Source organism: Metopolophium dirhodum, chromosome 2 (genome assembly GCF_019925205.1).
Source record: "Metopolophium dirhodum isolate CAU chromosome 2, ASM1992520v1, whole genome shotgun sequence".
In the NCBI taxonomy this organism is placed as follows: domain Eukaryota; kingdom Metazoa; phylum Arthropoda; class Insecta; order Hemiptera; family Aphididae; genus Metopolophium; species Metopolophium dirhodum.
This window is the reverse complement of record NC_083561.1, coordinates 4,630,060-4,653,353: the sequence shown is the minus strand read 5'-3', so window position 1 is coordinate 4,653,353 and position 23,294 is coordinate 4,630,060. Positions and strand designations below refer to the sequence as shown.

The following is a 23,294-nucleotide window of genomic DNA, read 5'->3' as shown; positions in this document are numbered from 1 at the left end:
TAGTGATTTGGGATTTTAAATGGAATTCGAATATTCTCGGTTTTTAATATTCTTCTTCTAAAGGAACTCGTCTCATCAAATTGATATTGTCACACGGTTTCCTTGGTTGGAAAATGTACACCGTGTACAAGTAAATAATAGTATATTTTTATCTACAGTATTTCGGTATATTACATAGGTACCTAAATAGCTTGCAATTTTTATCCGTGGACATATTTCTAATCCAAAACATACCACACGAGTTTCAAAAAAATTGTATCACCTATTCGTTTTTTACGCAGAATCCCTAATCCGGTGTAGCATAAAAATCTGTGGAAAAAAACAGCTGACACTGTCGTTCTCTCGTGGATATCATTACAATATGTGTTATTATCATTCCAGCAGTAATAATTTTACTGTAGTAAATTCTCTATCGTGGTGACGGCATTCCCCTGATATATATATATATACAACAATTTAATATCGTGTGTAACTTCGCAGGTAACACGGAATAAACGAAAATAATATTACAACAGGTTGACTGACGACACGCGGTAGATTATTTTTTCCACCAATCGCTCATACTATCCGCACAATATTTCTGTTGTATCAATACGTTTTACAATCGTTCATTTTGATTTAATTAATTATTATTACCCGTATAATATAGTAGGTAACTGGGAATATTTTCGATAGCACTGCGACACGCCGTGATGGTACTTATCGTTTGTAGCTCTCATTGGTTCTGCAATATTGTCTTCGCGACGCGTATTAAAACTGTAAATACTTCGAAAGGTTTTGCGATGAAAAAACGGATACCTACGCGTGTTATGGCCATTGAAACATTTGCCGCACATACATACATAATATATATTTATAGGTAGGTGTCAACTATATTATTATTACAATATTTCCACTCGAAATTGTTGTTACATGGACATAGGCGATTACTTGAAAACTTTAAAAGTATAATCTCTATAAATACCGTGAATTCTTTGGATTTATTAAAATATGTACGATAAACAGTGTTGTTTTTTTTTATGGACACGTTACTTGAAAACGCTCGTAAATGTTTAATAGTGAACAATATTATTTGCGAAGTTTTTAATCTTAATTTTATTAAAGCATACCAACGTAGAATGCCTATTTAAGGTCTCGTTATAAATAATAGTAACTCTTCATTGATAAATAAAAAGTTGTTAATATACCTACGACTACCTAAGATCTATGATCGATTTTCGTTGAACTGCCCAATTTATTTAGTTGTCTAAAAACTACTGTCTGTTACCCATAAAATAAAAAAGTGTTAATTATATTTATAATAAAAAATAATTTAGTGTTCTAAAAAATCACCTGATACTGTTCTATTAAAATTGGATTCACTTATATTTCATAAAATGACTAAATAATATCACTATTTTTTACCTACTATATAAATTATTTAAAATATTTAATGCTAATTAAGTACCTATTTAAAATTGGTTTATTCTGCGTCCCTTTTGTGTAATACAAGTAGTCAAATAAATCATATAATTTGTCAGATTTATTAAAATTAATGAAGATTACTAATAATTCTAAAATGTAACAAATGTGTAGGCAACATGGTAACTAATAATAAATTTTTTTATAATAAAAAAAAAATAATGATTTACTACAAAATAATCATGTTTATTATATTGTAAATCTTAAAAATATGACTGAGTATAACGTCAGAGATATGGAGACAAAAATGTAGAATACATTTAGAGGTTGTGAATTAAAGATTCATAATAAAAATAAACCATTTGAGGATTTTGATGAATCATGTTTACACAAATGTCACTACTAGGTTAATATAAATTAAAGAATTACTCGGTGAGTTGCGATATATGAGAATAATAAAATAATTATAATTACAATTTTATAATAAGTTCTGAAACGGGAATAAACTTTACATAAGTTCAGAAAAAAATCATATTGATTATACCGTTGGTTATACTTAGCTATTTACGTAAAGGACGCGAGAAGAATAATTATTAAGTCATTTTTTTATCATTATTTACAATAATATGTTCCTAGCGGCAGACCTAGTCCAGTCTATCTACATCTGTGGATATATATTATATATATATTATTAAGTACGTTTCGACTATTTTAACACGCTGTAAGTTATATTAGTGGTGTCGATACAATGAAAAGATAATAATAATGATTATGTATATAAATATTCAATATAAGTATTTCCTAATTTTTGTTTTTTAGTTCATATTTTATTTATGAAGACGTTTAATAACAATAATAATTACAGTAATATAATATCTAGGAGGTGGGATTTAATGTTTATTAATATTAATATCCGAACAGCTCTTAAATTACGAAATTAAAACAAATTTTCGATTCTGATTAACCAAAATAATCATTTATAAAAACTGAAATTAGAATAAATAAAAATATAAACATTAATGATAAAATATGATAGTATGTAAAAAATAAGTATTTAAACAATATATAAACGATAATATATTATTTGGATGTAATATCTACTTTAAGCAAATTTAAGATTAAAATATTATTTTACTTTTCAAATGTATAAAATATTATGTTATATTTTCATCCACATTTATTGTGCACTATTTTCACAAGATAAATATATAATTACAATAATGTAAATTTATGAAGCGTTAATGACCAAGTTTTAAGAAGCAAAATAAAGATCAATTAAAAAAAAAGTTATTCTCGTATATTTAATAATTTATTAGATCAAAAATGTATTAAAAATACCATTAAATACATGGTGTATGAATATTATATTTAAGTTTCCATAGTGAAATAGCGCAGGGTCTATGTTCAAATAATTTCAAACGACATCGCCCGCAATAACACCTGCACGGGTAGGTAATAATTGTATTCTACAAAGCTCAGTTCGATTATATAAAACGCTTCTTCGTTATATATTAGACTTAATAGAATAATAAAATGTATGCTATAAAATATAGCAACACATTAGTACAACAATAATACATAATATTAACACTAAGAACGAAACGCATATTTTGAGAAAACCATGACAAAATATCAAACTATGTATGTTTAAAATGATAATCCTTTATCAAATTGTATTGTCATGAAACCATTATCGTATGATAATCTTATTGGCGTTATATATTTTTGATCCGATAATAAACAACTAGAAATTAGAAAGATTCGTCGTGGTAAGGAAACAAAGAAATATGTTTGACAATAATTTAATATCAATAGGTATTTGTATCAAGTCTGTTTTTTCAAATAAAGATAAAAAATACTGTAAGTACTTAATAACCTACTTATACGATCACAATTTATTATGATATAACTATGGCTTAAAGTTTATAATACATCGATATTCGATATACTTTAATACAGTCCATAAATCAATATTCCAAGTCAGTATATCCTTATACTTAAAAACAAAACTAACTAAAATAACTTGATGTATTGAAAGACGAAATAAATAAAAACTAATTGATTAAATTGTTTTCAAAAAACACTACGCCTAGTTTAGAAGTCTACATCGTTTCGATTACTTTACGCGTGTGATAAACATGACAGATTATACGTACGTAATAAAATTATATAAACAACTATTTTTAGTATACATTTTTTCGTCTACTTTCTGAATATTATAAACTATGTATAATACACGATACATGTGTATTACATAAGTTTCGGTACTAAAATGGTTATTGTTTAGGTACATATATAAATATTAGTGCTTAGTGCACTTATTCACACTGTTATTAAAAAAAAATATAAAATTTCAATAATAATATTACATTTGTCTTATAGACACATAAAATGTATCATCAATCGTCACCCCATTATTGTTTATGTTTATTTTTATTTTATAAGACTAAATTTTATTAGTCTAAAATTTGATAGGTTAGAGAACTTTGATACTTGGCTATTTTTTTTATATTTTTAATATGATACTTTTAAAAATATTTCTTTTATAGCTTATATTTTAACAGTCATAACTCATTTTTCTGGATTTTAGATACACTCACAGAGTCACACTGACACAAATTAATAAAATTATAATTCTATAAAACCTTCCTCAACCATAATCATTTTTATATGAATAGGTATATCAACGAAATTCAGTAGGTATGTAATATTTAATCAATCTTATTGATTATATTATCTTAGTTGAATCTATACCACTCGTAGGATATTCTAAATAAACCAAAAAAATCATAAAACGAAAAAACACTATAATTATGTGTTTTCAAATACATAATATATTCAAATAATTATTAAAATATGGACTGAACATGTTGTACATTTATCTCACAGAAGTTTTAAAAAAATTATAGTAGTGGTGTTTTATGACTGTTATTATATATTTTGTGTCATGATATAACATAGTTAGATTATATACCATAAATACCATATTTTTGTTTTGCGTGATCTATAATTTAAAATATAAGTTAACTCAACTTGTTAAATATTTATATGAACTGCTTGAGTTGAATTATAAAAAAGACATAGACTTTCAAATTTATATTCTAGCACTTAAAAAAATATGAAATTAATATGTATAAAATATTGTGTTACATAAACAAAATATTCAAAGTATGCTTGAGAAGTTTGGTATTTTGTTGAATATCATATTTCGAAAGTAATACACAAATTATTGTGTAATACGAATAGTGGGTTTTTAAATTTAAAAAAAAACTCACTAAAAACATTTTTATAATTTTTGCATAATATTACACAGTGGTAAATAACTAATAAAAAAATAAACAACTTTTATAAACTTTTGTACCGTAATACAATTTCCATTAAATGTCCGTTGTAATGATAAGCAGATCAGAAATGTGTAATAGTTACAAACTTTGTGTACCTATATTCTAAAATAATTGTTTTATATATCTACCACCACATTTGTTTTATCTCATGACTGTATAATATTAAAAAACTATTTTTTAATAATATGAACTTTAAGTTATCAATGAAGTGAAAATTTAATTATTTTGAAATTATAATTTATTGTCGTTCTAAATCATATGAACAGACATAAGAAATGTTTCCTTTTAGCACGAGGATATAGAGATTATAAGCAACTAGCTTTTTTTTAAAAAAAGAAATATCAGTAATCCTGGTCTTAACTAAGTTCCATTCAGAATCGTGTTTTTATATGATTATTTATCATTGTTTTAAAACTGAAAATCACAGAATACATTAAGCACACCCACTGCAGCATCTGCTGTTTTTTAATGTAGTACAAAAGGAAATTATAGAGCATTAATGCTTAACATTTTAAAAATTAATAAAATTATAATTTATGCATAAAAAGTATTATTATACTTTAAAATAATTAATTCATCGTGATTACTAAACATGTCCTTCACTTTGAAAGAAATTATCGTGTCATATTCAAAATAATTAAATTTTAATACTTATATCAACTACACTTTCATAGAATTTTATTATTGTCATATTATTTAGATCATAAAATTCTGTAAGGTTTTTAATTGAATATTAAATATCCAATATCCATGTTTGTGAAATGTACTCATGTCTAATAATTATTATGGTCAAAGTTAATTTTTTAAAATTCAATATGGGATTATGTACATTGTTCTCATTTAGTAAGAGTCTTTCGATTAAAAAATAATACTCGCGGAATTTTGCGAAACTGTACATGCAGCTGGTGTCATTACTTTAATATCGTAATTAGATGCAGGTGGATGTTCATTATGCTACTTGTTGGTGTGCAGATGAGAACAAGATGGCCATTAATTTTACAAACGCAAAGGACTATAATTGTCTATCATTTATACAATACATTAAGAAATACAGCAGTAACTATAAAATGTATGGTGAAATCTTAAAGGCAGTGTATACACTGGCTGTATATTTGAACGTTTAAAATAGTAATATGTAATATAATATTAACTATTGTGTTATAGTGTTATACACAATTTATTATTATACATTATTGTCTTTGGCCTTTGCGTCCACGTTCAGGCCATTTACAGGTTTTACTGATTTGAAAGTTCCGGTCATCATAAAATAGAACAGTTTTGAATTTAGTATACCTAATTCAGTTTTTCTGATGTAGTTCTATTGTTTTTTTTGGTTTGATCTGCTTTTGAGCCCGCGGCAGTTTCTTGGAATCCCATCCAATTTGAGTTGATTGACAAAATATAGGAATCAGTGACAGCCTTATATAAAAAAAAACAGTCCAAAGTTGGGTCTTATGCACAACGACCGTTATCTCTTTCGTTTGTCTCTAGATGATAATATTATACCAATACATTTATGTCCGAAAAATCTAAAAAGAGTTTTTTATCCGAAATATTAGTGTTTTTTGTTCGGATCTATGTGACCGTCCGAATATTAATGTTCATGTTGAAATTCGAAAACATTTCAGATCCAACACTTTTCTGCCAGCGTGTAGATTTTTTATGGAAAGTTAATATGTAAATGAGTAATTTGATTACTTCTTTATTATACCTACAACACATCCACTTGTTTAAAATGTTAAAAGTTGGAATGTTACGGTTTTTCTTATTATTTTAATCTGCACTTACGCTAGTGGACGTAAAATACATATTTTAAATATTGTTGTTATTGGACTTGAATATATTATAAAAATTAAATATATAGGTACAATAGTCAATAAATAATATGCTTGTTGTAGGTTTATAGGTTTATATGTAGGTATAGTATTTTACAACGAAAAAAATCCCCCTATTCACTAACATCACCACAGTAAGCTTTTAGTAAACGATATCAAATATATATCTAATTTAAAATACCTACTTTATTAAATGATATTAAGTTATTTAAAAAATATGAACACAAAAGATATATTATGTTGAAAAATAAACGTGTGAAATACTAAAATTGAAAATTATTCAAACTTAAAATATTCAGAACTATAAAAGTATAAACCAAAGAGAGAACATTCTTTTTGATAATTTTTAATTATTATCTCATGCTCACTTACCATGTCAGGTGAATTTTTGGGTATTAATCTATCATATTTAACAAATTATTCTGAAAGTCCATACGCAGAGCTTTAATAATATGTACTTTTGCGTTTTTATAACAGTGTTATTACAGTTTTGACGACATGAAATAATATAATAGCTATATTTCCTATAAAACACAAGATGATAATATTGTTAGCTATTTTTCTATGCTTCGTATTTATATTATATCTTGACACGATTCTTGGTGTTTCATTCGTAGTCTAATTCAAAGCTGGGCAAGTTAAACTCGTTAATATAGAACAATTTAATTTGAGTTTAAAGTTAAAAATCAGTTACATTTTTGAAGTTAAATATTTACACTCCATGCCAAAGCACAAAAACAAAAATATATAATACAAATCATTAAAACAAATGGTAAATATTTTTATACAGGTAAGAGTAATTAATAGAAAAATAAAATGAAGGAAGACAGAGTTATTTTTATAGAAACATCAAATTTTAAATCAATTTCATGTAAGAAAAACAATTAACTTTACGTGACTATTAAATTAATAACCAGATTAAAATATTAAAACACATTTTAAATCGTTAAGTCAGAAGTTACTTTAAGAGAAGTGACTTTTTACATAACTTACTTAAAAGTAACTTAACTTTTTAACTCGTTAATGTTCGCTTTTTAGTTTGTACTTTATACGTAATTATGCAGACTGTATTATTGATGGATGTACATATGATGGATGTATAGATGTAATATTTAAAATTGAAAAATGTTAAGGTTTATAGGTTTTGAAATTAAGATATCACAAACATGTAACGTTTACAAGTAGTGTCGTAGTCCATGATGATTAACTATGAATTATATATTTTCCGAGACCATAATATCGCTATGTGTGCTAAGTTTCAATGTTACATAATATAAATACAAACATCTACACAACAAGTGAGTAAAATAATTAGTACCTATAATGCCTAAATGCCATAATACGCCTACAATATATCACGCAGACGTTCATAATATTATTGAAAAAATTGTCATAGTATATAGGTTTTATTCACTTTCATAAAATGAATGAATCACGCTAACATAACGCAAAATTGTTGTATTTCTTTTTATTTCATGAAACGGATAAGAATTATTGTCCATATTATATATACCAACACCATACCTACTCATTTTCACCTCAAAGATACATTTCATAAACGGGATATCCCGTTCATGAAAAAACGTTTTCACTAAATGGATGTGACATATTTTTGTATACATATATATTTATAGACACTAGGTATATGATGTGTGATATACGTATGTATATTATAAAGAGTGGAAACATTGAAAATATTTGTACATATTTTATGACGAGAACTATTCACTGCCTCAAATTTAGTAGAATTTACGATTTACTCAAGTAAAACAAAATATTGCTCAGTGGAGAATTTACTAACGTATATGATATGATGTCTTATACAAATACAATAGGTACCTACATAAGTAATAAATATTCCATTAGTTTGTGTTTTTAATTATTACACTGTTTTTTTTTTTTTTATCACAGGCGTTTAATACAATATTAATTTAAGTAAGCAATATTACGCTAATACTGCACGTTCGGTATTAAACTATAAAATACCTACCCATCCCAATAATTGAAATGTAATCCAAAAGGTTCACGAATTAAGTATTTATTGGACACACAATACTACATAATATGCACACGCTAATCTGCAGTGTGCTTGCAGGGTTATGGAATTGGAATGTATACGAATGCATTACGGAAATGTCATTTGCGTAACTGCCTCCTATTAACAACGTCGGATCACACAAGTTCTAATTTAAAATAGGGGCGAGTTGGTCATTTTATGCTGAGAGGAAACGGTCGCAGAGGTCGAATCAAATGAACGTTAGTGATAATGACCAGATGGCTTATTAATATAATTAAACCAACAGCGATAGTGAATTATGTGGTGTTTATGGGTCGCACAATATATTGTGATATTCTAGATACTTGATAAAGGTGCCCACGTAATATTATTATACAGTTTAAAATTTGGGTGCACCGTAACTGCGCACGAATAGTCGCCATATTATATAAAAAAAAAGCGTCGTAACTCCGCAACAAGATATTTTTATTTGCTTAGTGCGTATTTTTATCGATCGATCATTTTAAATTTACTGTTACTTGTTATTATTAAACCGCATAAGTAATGATAAAATAAATACATACAATATAATATAGAATGATATATAAATTAATATAATTGAATTTAAAATAATCATAGGTACATACATTATAATACTAATACACCTACTTACCTATTATAAATAAAAATTAATTTGTAATTAATAATTCATCTACATAAGTACATATATTAATTAATATTAACTATGATGAATTGCTATTAATTAATGAAAAAAATTGTAAACGAATACTTGTCATTTAATACATAATTAGATAAAATAATCATTTAAAAATAAAATACGTTATTGCGCAATGCTAAACATTCTACAAAGTCATAACTATGAATTTTATTATCATAGCACAATGTTATTTTTTTTAATTATAAAATTTAAAATTAATTTTCCGTTGAGATCGAATTACCCTTAATTCAAGCAAAAAACGTATACAACTGTTATTAGTAGAATTCGTTGATGTGTAAGAATCTGTCTGCATAGCTAACACATTTTTTATGAGAATCACAATATGGGGATTTGCCGAAAATGCATATGAAAAGAATCACAGTAATTTATTTATCGTTCTCTCCAATATTTTGTCTCTCCATTTTACCCCTAACTGCAATGGTTGGAAATGTTGCATCATTTTTAAATTGTGTTTGTGAGATAATTAAGTCCTTTTCATTTTATACAATCTCAAATAGTTTATCCAGCAACAAATTTGGTATCGATGTTTCCATGTGAATGCGTACCTGATTTTGTGAGAAAAAAAACATGGTCAACGCTAATTGTAATCAAATTCAGCTCGATGATGATTTATCAATGAATTTCCATCCGATGTCCATGGATTTTAATTCGATATATTATTTACAATACTTGAATTTGTTTTTCACTAATAATAAATTTACATTTATTTTTAGTCGACTATGCGTCATAACATTAATTCCACTGTTTATATTTAATGTATTATCTAATAATTAATATTGAAATATTTTGTAAAACTATTTTTGTGATCGCAGTCACAAACTACGATGTTCACAGTGCTGTACTCACGAAAACGTGTGAAATTAATTGGTACACAATCCATAGATATGGCTTTGAAGATTATAATTTAATTTAAATAACAATTAAACGTGATTTTACGCCGATATCTTTTACGCGATATCTTAATATTTCCCATGCTTATTAATTATAATCGTCTAAGGCAGATTCATTTTGTACCGATTATAATATTAAATTGGATGCAAACATCGGGTTTATTCGGAGCTTTGATCGCTCGAAAAATATAGATCTGTGTGAACCTGCGGCGACTTTTGTCATATTGTTATTGAAAATTTTTAATACCAGTTAGAAAATAATGTATATTTAATGTCTTATAAAATTAAACTAAGCGTTAATTTAACTTCTAATGGTGCGGCTTGTACATAATATTTATCAATAATTATTTCAAGAAGTATTATTTTTGTAGGTATTCTTAAGTGATTCTGGATTGAAATGGATGAAAATAGTTCTTAAAAAGCAATACATTAACATATTTTTATTTAGAAGTTTAAAAATGTAAATATTGGCAATTTTCCATAAAAAAAATTAATATTTTCTTTGATACAAAATAATATGTAATGTTAAATAAATAATATATTTTGATTTTAATTAATGATTATTAACGTTGAAATTATAAATTCACATAATCATTGCAATTTATTAAATACCTATTTACTATAATGTAGGTATTAATCACGTAATGTGGTTGTATTTGTTTTACATTATAAAAAATAAAAATAAAATGAATAAATCAAAAAAAAAAAGGTGGGCAAGTGGGTCACTGTAATGAATGGTGTTAAATTTGAATTCAATGATATAATATCATTGTATAAGAAAAACGATTCTGTGCGAAAACGGTCAGTCAACTTATGATATTACCAAGTATATTTGATGATATTATTGTGAATAAAGTAATTTATATATTTACTTATTTACGTGGAACCTTGTTTTAAATTTTCAATCCTTAGTTATACAAGTTGAACATTTTATACATTTTTAACTACAAAATAATTATTAAATTATAAATTTGATAAATGTTGTCAACATTTGAGCTTTAAATGCTTATAAAAAAAAACTGAGCATATGTATTTTTAATATTTTTCAACTGCTATTAGAACGATATATCAGGAGCCTTTATATTAAATTTTCACGCTTTTTTACCCAACAAATAGAATCTTATTGATTTTTATAGAAAAAAAACTAAAAAATTTAAAACTGACAATGTCCGTAAACAGTTCAAAAAGAGTCAAATTATTTTCAAAATTTTCTCGTGTATAGAAAATGTTAATATAAACATTCAGTGAAATTTTCAAGTATCTACAGTCGTACGTTTTTTAATTACAACAAAATAAGAAAATCGTTACATGAGAAATCGAGTGAATATCAAATGTTGTAAAAACATGAATTTCAAACGCTCATAAAAATTTAATTTGACTTTCTTGTAGACATTTTTTTTTTTTTTTGATAAAGGTAGATAAACTTATGGTAAATCTTGTATTACATTTTAAAATTTTAGATTTAAAAAGAAAAATGTTTATGAATTCTCAACTCAAAATAATTTGCTAATTTTCATGATTTTTCCGTATTTTGTCAAGATTTGAACTTTAAATGTTTATAAATGAAAACTGTGACTAAAAATTTTTAATTTTTTTCATCTGTCTTTGAAACAATAACCTAGGAGCCTTCTATTAAATTTTCAGGCTTTTTTAACCAACAAATAAAATTTTATTAATATTTATAGAAAAAAAAACTGAAAATGTCCGTAAACATCTCAAAATATATCAAAATATTTGGAAAATTTTATGGTGTATAGAAAATGCTTATATAAACATTCAGTCAAAATTTCATGTAACTACGATCATTTGTTTTAGAGTTGCACCAAAAACCAAAATCGATTTTCTCAAAAACAGATTTTGCGTAAAAATTCCCGTTTTTCCTTAAATTTTCTTTTGTTTTTCACGTCACTTTTGAAAACTACTGAGACATTTTTACTTTTGCCTCCCAAAAAGTATCAACTAGATTCATTTTCCTATCAGAAAAGTTACTGTTGAAGAAAATCCAAGCACTTTTACTGTCCTAAAAGGTGATCATCATTGTAAAATCAATACATTCATCGCTTCGCTCAAAATCTAAAATTTATGAGTAATTTTCATAATAAATGTTGATTGATTTTATCGCGGTTGAATCACATAGGTACTTTTTGAATTTATTATGAATAAATAGGACAATATTGGATTTTGCTTGATTAAAATACAATTATTTCATGCTAACTGTGCTTATTTATAATACTAATTATTAATCTAGTATAGTTTCGCGTTAGCAGAATTGGATTGTTTTGTTCATAATGTACATCTATAGATATATTATTATATATTATTGTATCCTTTTGTTTAACAAACTTGTAAGTTATAGCAGTACCTACAGATAATCATAAAATAGGTATATAATTTATAAATAATTTGAATTTTGTAAATGGAAAATGAGTTTTTATTAACATTTTTTTTTTTTGAAAATTGTATAATCTGTATTTCATAACACATTAAGTAAGAAAAGATGACTGACATAACACTACATACATTATAAAAACAACACATGAAGCACAAGATGAGGGAAATCATCCAGTGATGTACCATCCATTAATATTTAAAAGACGTTAATAATCACTTGTTGTATACTATATAATATTATAATATTATATTTATATCATGTGATGTATGGTTTATTTAAATTATATTATATAGTTTACATTTAATTTTAATTTAATTTAATTTTTGTAGTTCTTATTTTAAAAGTGCATGTTTTTAAAAACCTTACCTAACCTAAGCATGAATGGACTAGCTCGTTTTATTTGTCAACGTTAATTTTTTCTTAAAATTATGTTAATCTATGGAACTAAAATAAATACAATTAGAAATGTGGAGAGTGGTTTTAATATAGAATTAAGTAAAAGATAATGACAACAAGTGTTACGTCGTTATCATTGAGTTCTGAAATGTGTCATTAAATAATTATCATATTACTACTATTTTTATTAATATCGTGATTTGTGGCTACTATGATTACTTGAAATTTTTTGATAACAAAGATAGTTTAAAATAGTTTCAACCCTTTATGACATTAATTTTGTTTATTTTTTTAATTAAAAAAATTAAATTAAAATTTGTTGTTTAGGTTTAAATTATCTTAATATCCCAAAGTAGCTAGTACCTACTACTAATTTGTTCAAATAAAATGGATATATAGATGCTTAGGAAAACCTATACATTTGCTTTAATTAAAATTACAAATTTACAATGGGAAGACTGGGTACAATACTATAATTATTATAATTTATAACACTGCCAATGTTTTTAACCATGACAAATATAAAAATTCTTCAGTTGTAATACAGTTTACTGAATAATATCCCATTATCAACAAGCTGGAATCGTGTATATTTTATAAGCTAAATAACAAAAGGTGTTTATGACGACGAAAAGTAAAAAATCACAAGTTTTCTTTTGTGAGTCAACATCTGTGTTTTAATTATTTATTTTTTGTATGTATATACAATGTGCATAATATGAAAAGAAAATGTAAAAAAAAATAGTACACTTTAAATCGGCTTTGTTGTAAAAGCTCTGTCCAGTTGATAATTGTTTTAATGTACTATGATATCCAAACGAATTAAATATGGACAGTATAATATATTGTACAATTTAATCTGGGGACAATCGTAACATTAAATTACCTATACATTACTTCTATCTAAAAGTATTTGATAGGTATTTAACTATCTATGTTTAAAAAATTATTTTTTCAAGTGATGCCATAAGGCAAGTGATACCTACCCCATTTAACATAAATATCACATAAATATTTATCGAAATTTATATACATTTTATTAATTTATTAAAAAATTAAGAGAATAGCGGTTATTGGATTAAGTTTTTTTGTTGCGTTTTTGTTAATTTATTTGTTGTTATAAAGATTTACATAATATTACAGAATACAATTTTAACACTTTAAAAACACATGTAGGTATTACATATTACCTATTGTCCTTGGCGCTGTTAGAATTGTCCCTGTACCTTCTTCATACCTAATAAATAATAATAAATTACTTATTTTAATAACAGTAAGTTGTTCAACAACTTGAGAAAGTTAAAGTTCAATAATCATCTATTTATAAAGGTAATATGTTACTCTACTGATTAAAAATGTAATCAAACAAAAAAAGTTTCTGTTTAAAGTAAATTATTTCATAAAAATTGTTACGATCATAACCAGTATCTTTACCGCTTTGGCATAATAATATTTTCTTTACCATATTTAAAATTTAAATATAAACTATGAACTGTGAATTAATATGAAGTAACTCAACTAACTAACGATTGAAATACAATCCGTTGATTTTTTTTTAAAAGCATCAACTGCAAGGTTATTAGTCGGCGCTATATTTTCTTACATTGGAAATAATAATAAGTTGAATTGTCATCACATAATTACACTACATTAAATTACATTGTTATATTTTATTTATATTTGTACATTGTTTTCTTAGGTAATATTATTTTATAAATAAGATAACGAAGTTCTGTTTCATTGATGAAATTCATTAGTTTTTGGACGTCTCGGGAGTGGGTGTAAGTATCTCATATATTAAAGTATCCTGTAGTTCTTGTTTGATGCGTATTTCATTGAACGGGTGCCATTCAATCCATCCTTTGTCAGTTTGTTAATGAATGGTTACTTTAGAAACTGGATTCACGTACGTAAACTAAATTGTAAGTCTACATTTGTATTCAATCGTATAATCTAAATCAATTGACCCCCCCCCCCCCCCCCCAAAAAAAAAAGCCTCGATCGAATTTTCTCCCAGAAACCATACTCATTAGATTGAAGAATTTTTTCTGTTCCAAAAGGTGATGACAGACACGTATGAAAAAAAGAACGAAACCAATACAATTATCGTTTAGTCTAGAATCTAAAACATATAAGATGGAGAAAATTTAATATAATTTAGAAAATATTTACAAATTATTTTAATTATGTATAATACTTACTTGATAACTCGTCAATCCATAAAATACGAGCACTTAAATACATTATCTATATAAGTAATAGGTACCTAAGTGCCTACTAAGAACCTGCATAATATAGGTATCAAACAATTTGTAATAATAACAATTATTATAATATTATTATAAACATAAAAATCTGAAAGGAATTAAAGGTAGTGCGGATGTGACGGTGTCTGGCTGTTACTAAGCTAATATTGTTCATAGAAAATGACTTAAGAGAATTGTGTGGTATTAATTATTTAATGGCGTGGTTTGCGGTATTCTGTGTATGTTTTGTTTGGAAGGTAATGGTTTCGTATCTTTAGATTTGTATTCATTAACTTACGGTTGGCGCATTTGTGAACTATTATTAACTTTGATTAATATTATACTAAGAATATTATGCTGTAGCAAGTTTTTCTCTTCCTATTGAAAAACATTTAATTAGAAAATACAAAAGTATTTGTTTATAATCTGTGATGAATGCTACTGTACTAAAAAAAATAGATCCATTCAGTAAGTAATATAATATCTAGAACTATCGGATTTTAGGGTTAAAAAATGTTTTAAGATTTACAATTAAGCCACGTATGGTAAGTCCCCGTTAAAAAAAAAAAACACTTTAAATACCGCCTTGATAACTGTGATTGCCTGCGTGTTAATCAGTTACTAAGGACCTCAAGAGTTGTATACGTATTATCGCAGTGCCATATCGGTGATGCGTGTGTAGTAGAAAAGATGGTAAGATGGTAAAAAAAAGTACCAAGTAAAAAAAAAAGAATGTGAGGCGAGTACACCGGTAAAAACGAAACGCGCCGCGTGTACAGGTTAATTTGGGAGGTCGATGAACTATCATAAATAAATGGAGGGACATTGGACAACGTGTGGGTGTGGTGTTTATATGTTTATTTTGTGTTTGCCGTGGGGGTAGCATGCAACACGTGTTAACCGGTGAACGATACAGACGAAATATAATGCAGTAGCAAATATGCCGTGGAGAAGTTTCGTGACACAAAAATGTGGACCTTTGGACCTTTCCCAGTAAACCTGAAAAATGGACCACCGACATTTTTCTCGGGTACAACGTAAGCTGAGCGTAAGACGCGCTCGGCTTAGTTCATTAGTTTCATAATATAAACGGATTTTTAAGTTGGTTTTAATTAAAACTGCGTTAGGCCAGTCTGATAAAATAAAAAATCTGTATTTATTGTTACAATAATTTAATTAATTTATAAGCGATAGTCAAGTTATCAAAATAGAAGTTATTCAATGGTTCGAGATTATTTTAGAGTGATAAAAGCTTTATTGTTTATCATCATTGTACGTTTTTTTCGAATACGGCGGTCACGGGTAAAAAAATATTTGTTGGTAAACGATCGGATAAGATAAGAGTACTATATTCACTATATATTAGCTATATTTTACTGTACGTTGTACACTGACATACCACATTATAACTATTGTAGCTTAGATGAAAACAAATTTAATTTGAAAAAATGCCAATTTTTCAATATTATTTTTATTTTTTGATCGAGTTCAATCATTACTTTACGAGTATTGCGCAGGACCAAAATGGATGACGAGGGGTCTGCGGGCCCTATTTCATCACATGGCTTTATTTTTATAACATTTAATAAATTATGTATTTTCGGAAAAAACTTAAAAATATAATATTGGTGTTCGTTTTCATAAAAAATGTAGTTATTTAATTTTAATATATATTTCAAAAGTTATAAAATACCAATATACATATGATGATGATATACAAATTCAGTATTATATAAAACAAATTACTAAGACTATTATATACACAAGATATATATATATTATATAATATTATGGTTCTAATCGATGGTCTCGATATAATTTATTATTAAGTTAGGTCCACAACTTGATATTTCTATAACAGCCGAAAACGCAATTGACGAATGGGCAAAAATGAAAAGAAAATATAGTTTTATAATTTAATTATTTTATTATACAGTTTTGAAATATAGTGTATTATAAGTATACTTTTTACTAAAATCCATAGGGCATTTTTATAATTTCATTACCATAGGCGTAACTTATAGGTTTTTGAATTTAGGGGGTTGGAGTTTCACCTACATTTTATTTCATACTCTTACAATCTTTTTTTTTAGACGTAAAAATACCTACTTTCTTATATAGGTTATGCTGTTTTCCACTTATCCCCCCCCTCACCCATATAAAAGTGTTGTTATAACACTGTACTTAACCTACTGGCCTAGTACGTTTTTTAAAATCATTTTGTGGTTTCCACATATTATTATGTGTGTACCTGCATGATTATTCTATAGGTCTATTTTTGGTGTGTGAATGCACGTATTGTTATGTACTTACAACTAACTTAACGTCCACTTATATATCTGTAATAGGTCTAATAGGACCCTCGCCTTATATTGTGGCCGTAGAGAGATTTCTTTCCTGGGTGAGGCTTGGTACAGTTATATTATATTTTAAATTAGCGATTTGTAGTTTGCGTCGTCTCGGTACGTCATTTTGCAAGATGGGTGAGATGGCCAATGCAATATCATAAGCGCTACACTGTGAAGTTCCGGCTTATCGACCATAGTTTATGGACGATTATTCTTCGGTATTTCTAAATTTTAATACTAAGGATCTTATCAACTAAAAAGATGAACACTGTAATCAGAAGTTTGGATGTTTGAATGTTAAACAAATGAAACGTAATTATATAAATAATAGTATTGTGTTAATAAGTTATTAACTCAAGATATACGTCGTGGAGTGCTTAATGTATGTATTTGAATAGTAAGGATTTCGTCACGATTACAGTGTTGATAATGGTCGATAGAGATCCGAGGTCAGCTTAATATACTATAGATATATTCTGGATATCATCTGTGTCAGGGCTTGGTACCCGGCAGATGCACTAGGGATGTAACTACCTCCTACGTGTATGATTCCTTATCCCATAAATTCATAATATGGCCATATTAGACTAGTAGAGTTTACTATTAAGTTTTTTGTTTCAACATATTGTATCGGTACAATTTGTTTGTGCTACAAAATACAAATGTTATGGAAAGATATTCTCGGATGGAAACCGAGCAAAACGTTACATATAATATATACGTATACCGTATATCCCTAGATGATCTATTCTTTGTGTAGGTATACCCAGTATTTTATATAAACGTATATTTAAACGACGTGATAAAAGTAACAAATACAATATTCATAAGTTGTGGACACTGCGAGAACTACGCGCGTCTATATGCATCAATTCCGTGGAACGTTTCAGTGCGAGTCAAATGAAGTAAGCCACGTGTGTTATGTAAAAAAATCAAAAAAAATCCTATTTTCATTCAAATTCACACCCGGAGCTATATAAAAAAGATGTATATTTTTTCTTCGCGTAGCACACTGGAATATTTATAAAAATAAAAAAAAAAAAAACCACTGGCACTGCAAGGTGGACTTTATGCGGTCACGGACGGTTCCGGTTCGGTTCGTGGTCGGGTCGTCTGCGGGGTAGACGGACCGCTATAATCCCCCGGACGAATCTCATAAGTCGTCTAACCACCGTCGGAAGGACAAAAAGGGACTAATATAACGCAAACGCTCGCGTATGTAGGTATGGAATTATATTAAAAATCTTTAAAACGATGTGTGTTGTTTGGAATATAGCGTTTCGAAATAATAAAAATACATTCGTAATTGTTGAATTAAAAACGATTTGAATACAATAATAACAATAAACCCATTAAAAAAATGTATTTATACTGGTATTTAAAAAAAAAAAAAACAAATAAATAAATAGCTTGTATTGGCGTACTGTGGCGCGCACGGGTGCAGCTTTTATTATATATTTTGTAACCTACGCATTTACGAATACCAAAAAACGGCTAACATTCGGTCAAGGCCTTTGCTTACAGTTTTGCGCTGTTGATTTCACTAAAACCGTTGATTTTTTTTTTTTATGTGACAATTTAAAAACGACGTATATAACAAACAATAGTTTTTTCTATTCGAATGTTTTCGAAAAAAAACACTAAAATACTAAATTCGACATAGCTATAATAGTCATAGTATAAAATTATATATTATTTTAAATTTTAATATATTCTCATACATATAAAATTTAAATAATTAATATTTATAAATAAATCATATAAATCACCTATAACCCCCCTCCCACAATATTATAGTAATTAATAACTCATAAAACATTAACAGACATCATGACCGTAGTCTATGCAACACAGAAATATCATAGTATGGCGTTCTACCATAATAACGCTTGTACGTGTACCCGAGGTGACAAAAATATTACCTCACTGTGGCATAGTCACTGGTCAGGATTTTGCTTTACGTTATGTAAAAAAGGGATCCCTCATAATTTTAGTATGCTAATGCCGCGGGTGCTTAACATTTTAGACTTTTGCTGCAACGGTGCAACATTCAAACAAATTACGATTTCAACACTGTACCTTATCGTCTTAATGGCCATTTTTCCCCCTGAAATTTCGTGGTGGGCTGCAGCCCCATCAGCCCTTACGGCTGTTGTGATAACCACGCCACTGCTACCTGATACGATATGATTTCGTTCGCGATATTCAATATCGTAATAAGAGTCTTTATAACATAAAATATCGTGTCATGATAGCGAAATAATAAAAAATATAAACTATATTGTTTGTTGTCCGTTGACTCGGCGCAGGTGGAGCGCATCGTTTCGCTGGCCGTGCCCATACTGTTCGGCATCATCGTGGTGGTCGGGCTGCTGGGCAACCTGCTGGTGGTGATCGTGGTGATGGCAAACCAGCAGATGCGGAGCACCACCAACCTGTTGATCATCAACCTGGCGCTGGCCGACCTGCTGTTCATAGTGTTCTGCGTGCCGTTCACCGCCGTCGACTACATGCTGCCGTACTGGCCATTCGGCGACGTCTGGTGCAAAATGGTCCAGTACCTGATCGTGGTCACCGCGTACGCGAGCGTCTACACCCTGGTGCTCATGTCGCTGGACCGGTTCCTGGCCGTCGTCCACCCGATCGCCTCCATATACGTGCGCACCGAGCGCAACGCGTCCTCCGCCATACTCGTCACGTGGGTGCTCATCGTGCTGCTCGCGTTGCCAGTGCTCGCCAGACACGGCGAGGTCACGTACACGTTCTCCAGCGCCGAGCACACGGCGTGCATATTCCTCGAGAGCGACCAGAAGACCCGACCTGACGGTTACAACAAGCCGGCGTACCAGGTAAGCGCGTGCGTAACGTGCAACGCAGTCGAAGTCTATAACAATAATATGATGTCGGTGGAGGGGGGGTTTTTCGTTTTTTTGGTCCTTTAAGACCGCATTTATACGAACGCGGTTACTGTTCGAATCGGAACGTAACATAAGGTGTTGTACGACCGTTATTATTTAATCGCCCTTACATAACTTACTGGACGATGAGGTGGCGGATACAGTTAACTTGATATGGCACGCATACGCGTACCCAGTTGTACACTCGCATAGTTGCACGAGTCAAATCAGGTAACCCCGAATTATTTAAGACTACTGTGACGCATGAGATGTCACAACAAATAGTTGCGCTGCTGGCGTGAAATTTGGAAATTTCCCCATCTCCCCGCCGGTGAAAATAATCTCCAATAAATTTTTAAAGGTGGCCAGTATAGTTTGCAAAGACTACAAACCTCCTAAAATTAATTATTCGTTAATAGTTGAAAAAAAATACTGTAATATTATAACAGTCATCATTCAATAGGTATGCAATACATATACAACGTGTGTATAATATGTAACTTTTCATGGACTATTATGTTGATTATAATACACAAAGCAATAAGATTTTACCAAGAAAAGTTTATTTTTATCTCTGTTTGCTAAACTATGGTTATATTCTCCTCAGTTTCTGGTTCCAAATTCCAATTTAAGGCTCCAGTGTATTTTTAGTTGTTGTTTATTTATTGTTACAAGTTAACATCACATCATTGTGCCGTGTTCTTTGAAAGTTTTTTTACTTTGATTGTAGTGTACTTTGGATTTCTAAAATTCAAGTTACAAGTTACATCCATTTGATTTAAAAGCTTTATGTTTAAATGGTATAAATATATAATGTACATTATACTTATATACATGATAATAATAATATGTTATATAACATAGGGCAGTGGAGTTATTGCATTAAAAAAACTCTCTAAATTGATTGCATTATTACATTAAATTATATTAAAAATTGCATCGTAAAAATGTAATTATATAATAATCAATAAAATCAAATATAATATTGATAAATAATACTAATAAAAATTGAATATGATTCATATTTTTTTTTTAAACGGCCGATTTAATCGGTTTGACTTTTGGCATTTTGACGGATGAAATAGACGAGACAAAGACGTGTAACGAACGACTACAATACGGGCCACGAAAACTTGCGAATGATTTCTAGCGACCCTGTACTGTACCTCTATTAACTATTACATCATAGTAGGTACTATAGTTACAACACGATGTCGGTATTTTTAAAAATAACTGAAAGTATTGATAGTACCCATATTTTACCGAGGGACAAGTTTTTATCTTAATGGCCTAAATGCGATAATCGCTCTATAGAAATATTAATAAAATACTAAGTATTACAAAACATATAGAAATTTGTTCACTGCTACTGTTTGCTTACTTTTATTTTAGCTAATTAAGTCATATAACCTTAAATGTAAACGAAAATTATGAAAAATAGTTAAAATTGCAGTAGAGTTAAAAAACCGCCAAAATTGCATTTATCGCAATATAATTTTTTTTTGTTTAAATTAAGAGTTTAACGACACATATTTCAAGTTCACTCAGCAATAAATATAAGCGTTTACCAAAAACATGCAAATGCAACTACTTCACTGCCCTAGTTATATATTACATTATATTGAGATGGATAAGACATATTTGATTTCCTAATATGTCACTGAAACCAGTAAAAAAAAAGAAGTTGATTTTATTGAATTAGAATTTCTACTAGGTAACTATAAAAAATGAAACATAATTTTTGATAAAATAAAAAAAAATACTAGTTTATCAATGCAATTTTATTAAATATCTATAACTTGTATATATTTAGGTTGTAAATTATTTTCTTAATCAAAACTATTGTTTGTGATTGTTTACGCACAATTATGACCTTACATTGGATATAATCGTACATAATTTTCGCATAGTATGAAGACGTTTACATAGGTAAACTTATAAATAATAAAATTCAAATGAAAATATATTTTCTAGGTAAAAAGGACAATTATTTAAGCGGATTTCAATGTAATTTAATTGTTTGTTGTGGAAAAACGGAATAGAAAATCCAAGTCATATTTTTAAATGTATTTAGTTCTAACATGATCATGCTCAATATTTTGTGTAATTTGTTTTATTTTAAAGGCATAATATTGTATAGGTAATGGCGTAATGCGCTTTACAAGTACAACAAAAACAATTTGGAAGCGTAAAGAATCGTGAAAATCAATAACTTATCAACCAATAGATACTAATGTACCTAATTAAATCTACTTATTTATTTCCTGAGGGATATTGTGAATCCCGAGTGAAGCTAAGCAGTTACCTGCTTCTGGTTTTACAATATTGTTGGCGTACAGTTAAGTATTTTACCGTGGTTTTTTTTGAAAATCAACAATATTTCGAACAATTTATTACTAACGTCAATCGTTTACAATAAAATATCGACCATTTTTTTGGAAAAACCAAACTCTGTTCATAGTACTATCCAAAAGCAACGATTTATCATTACGCATAAAACTTTACATGTAAGAGGTACCACCTAACCTACCGAATTCAGTGACGCGCCAAGCTTCTGTGTATCACTATATTCTACTGGATGTAAAGGGCCGTATACGCTCTTATAAACGTGCAGTATCTTAAATTTATATATATTTCGGTCTTGGCACAATCGATTGAACTCGAAAAACCGTAAGTACAGTAAAACAGTAGATTGCATCGAAACACTGAAGACGAAATCGAAAGAAATATTACAACGATATTCATTTAACTTTAACGTATGACACCCTGCGCACCTAGATACCCACTTGAGAACCATATCCGCGACGATT

The 23,294-nt window shown here is 28.2% G+C and overlaps 1 protein-coding gene across 1 annotated transcript in view; it reads left to right on the top strand.

Annotated features, from left to right (window-relative positions):
- The window catches only part of LOC132939750 (allatostatin-A receptor-like), a 197,323-nt gene that overhangs the window by 1,120 nt on the left and 172,909 nt on the right, over positions 1-23,294 (top strand). The window contains exon 2 of the mRNA XM_061007097.1: positions 19,897-20,436. Coding sequence (XP_060863080.1) covers positions 19,897-20,436 — 540 coding nt within the window. The remainder of the gene's footprint in view (positions 1-19,896; positions 20,437-23,294) is intronic.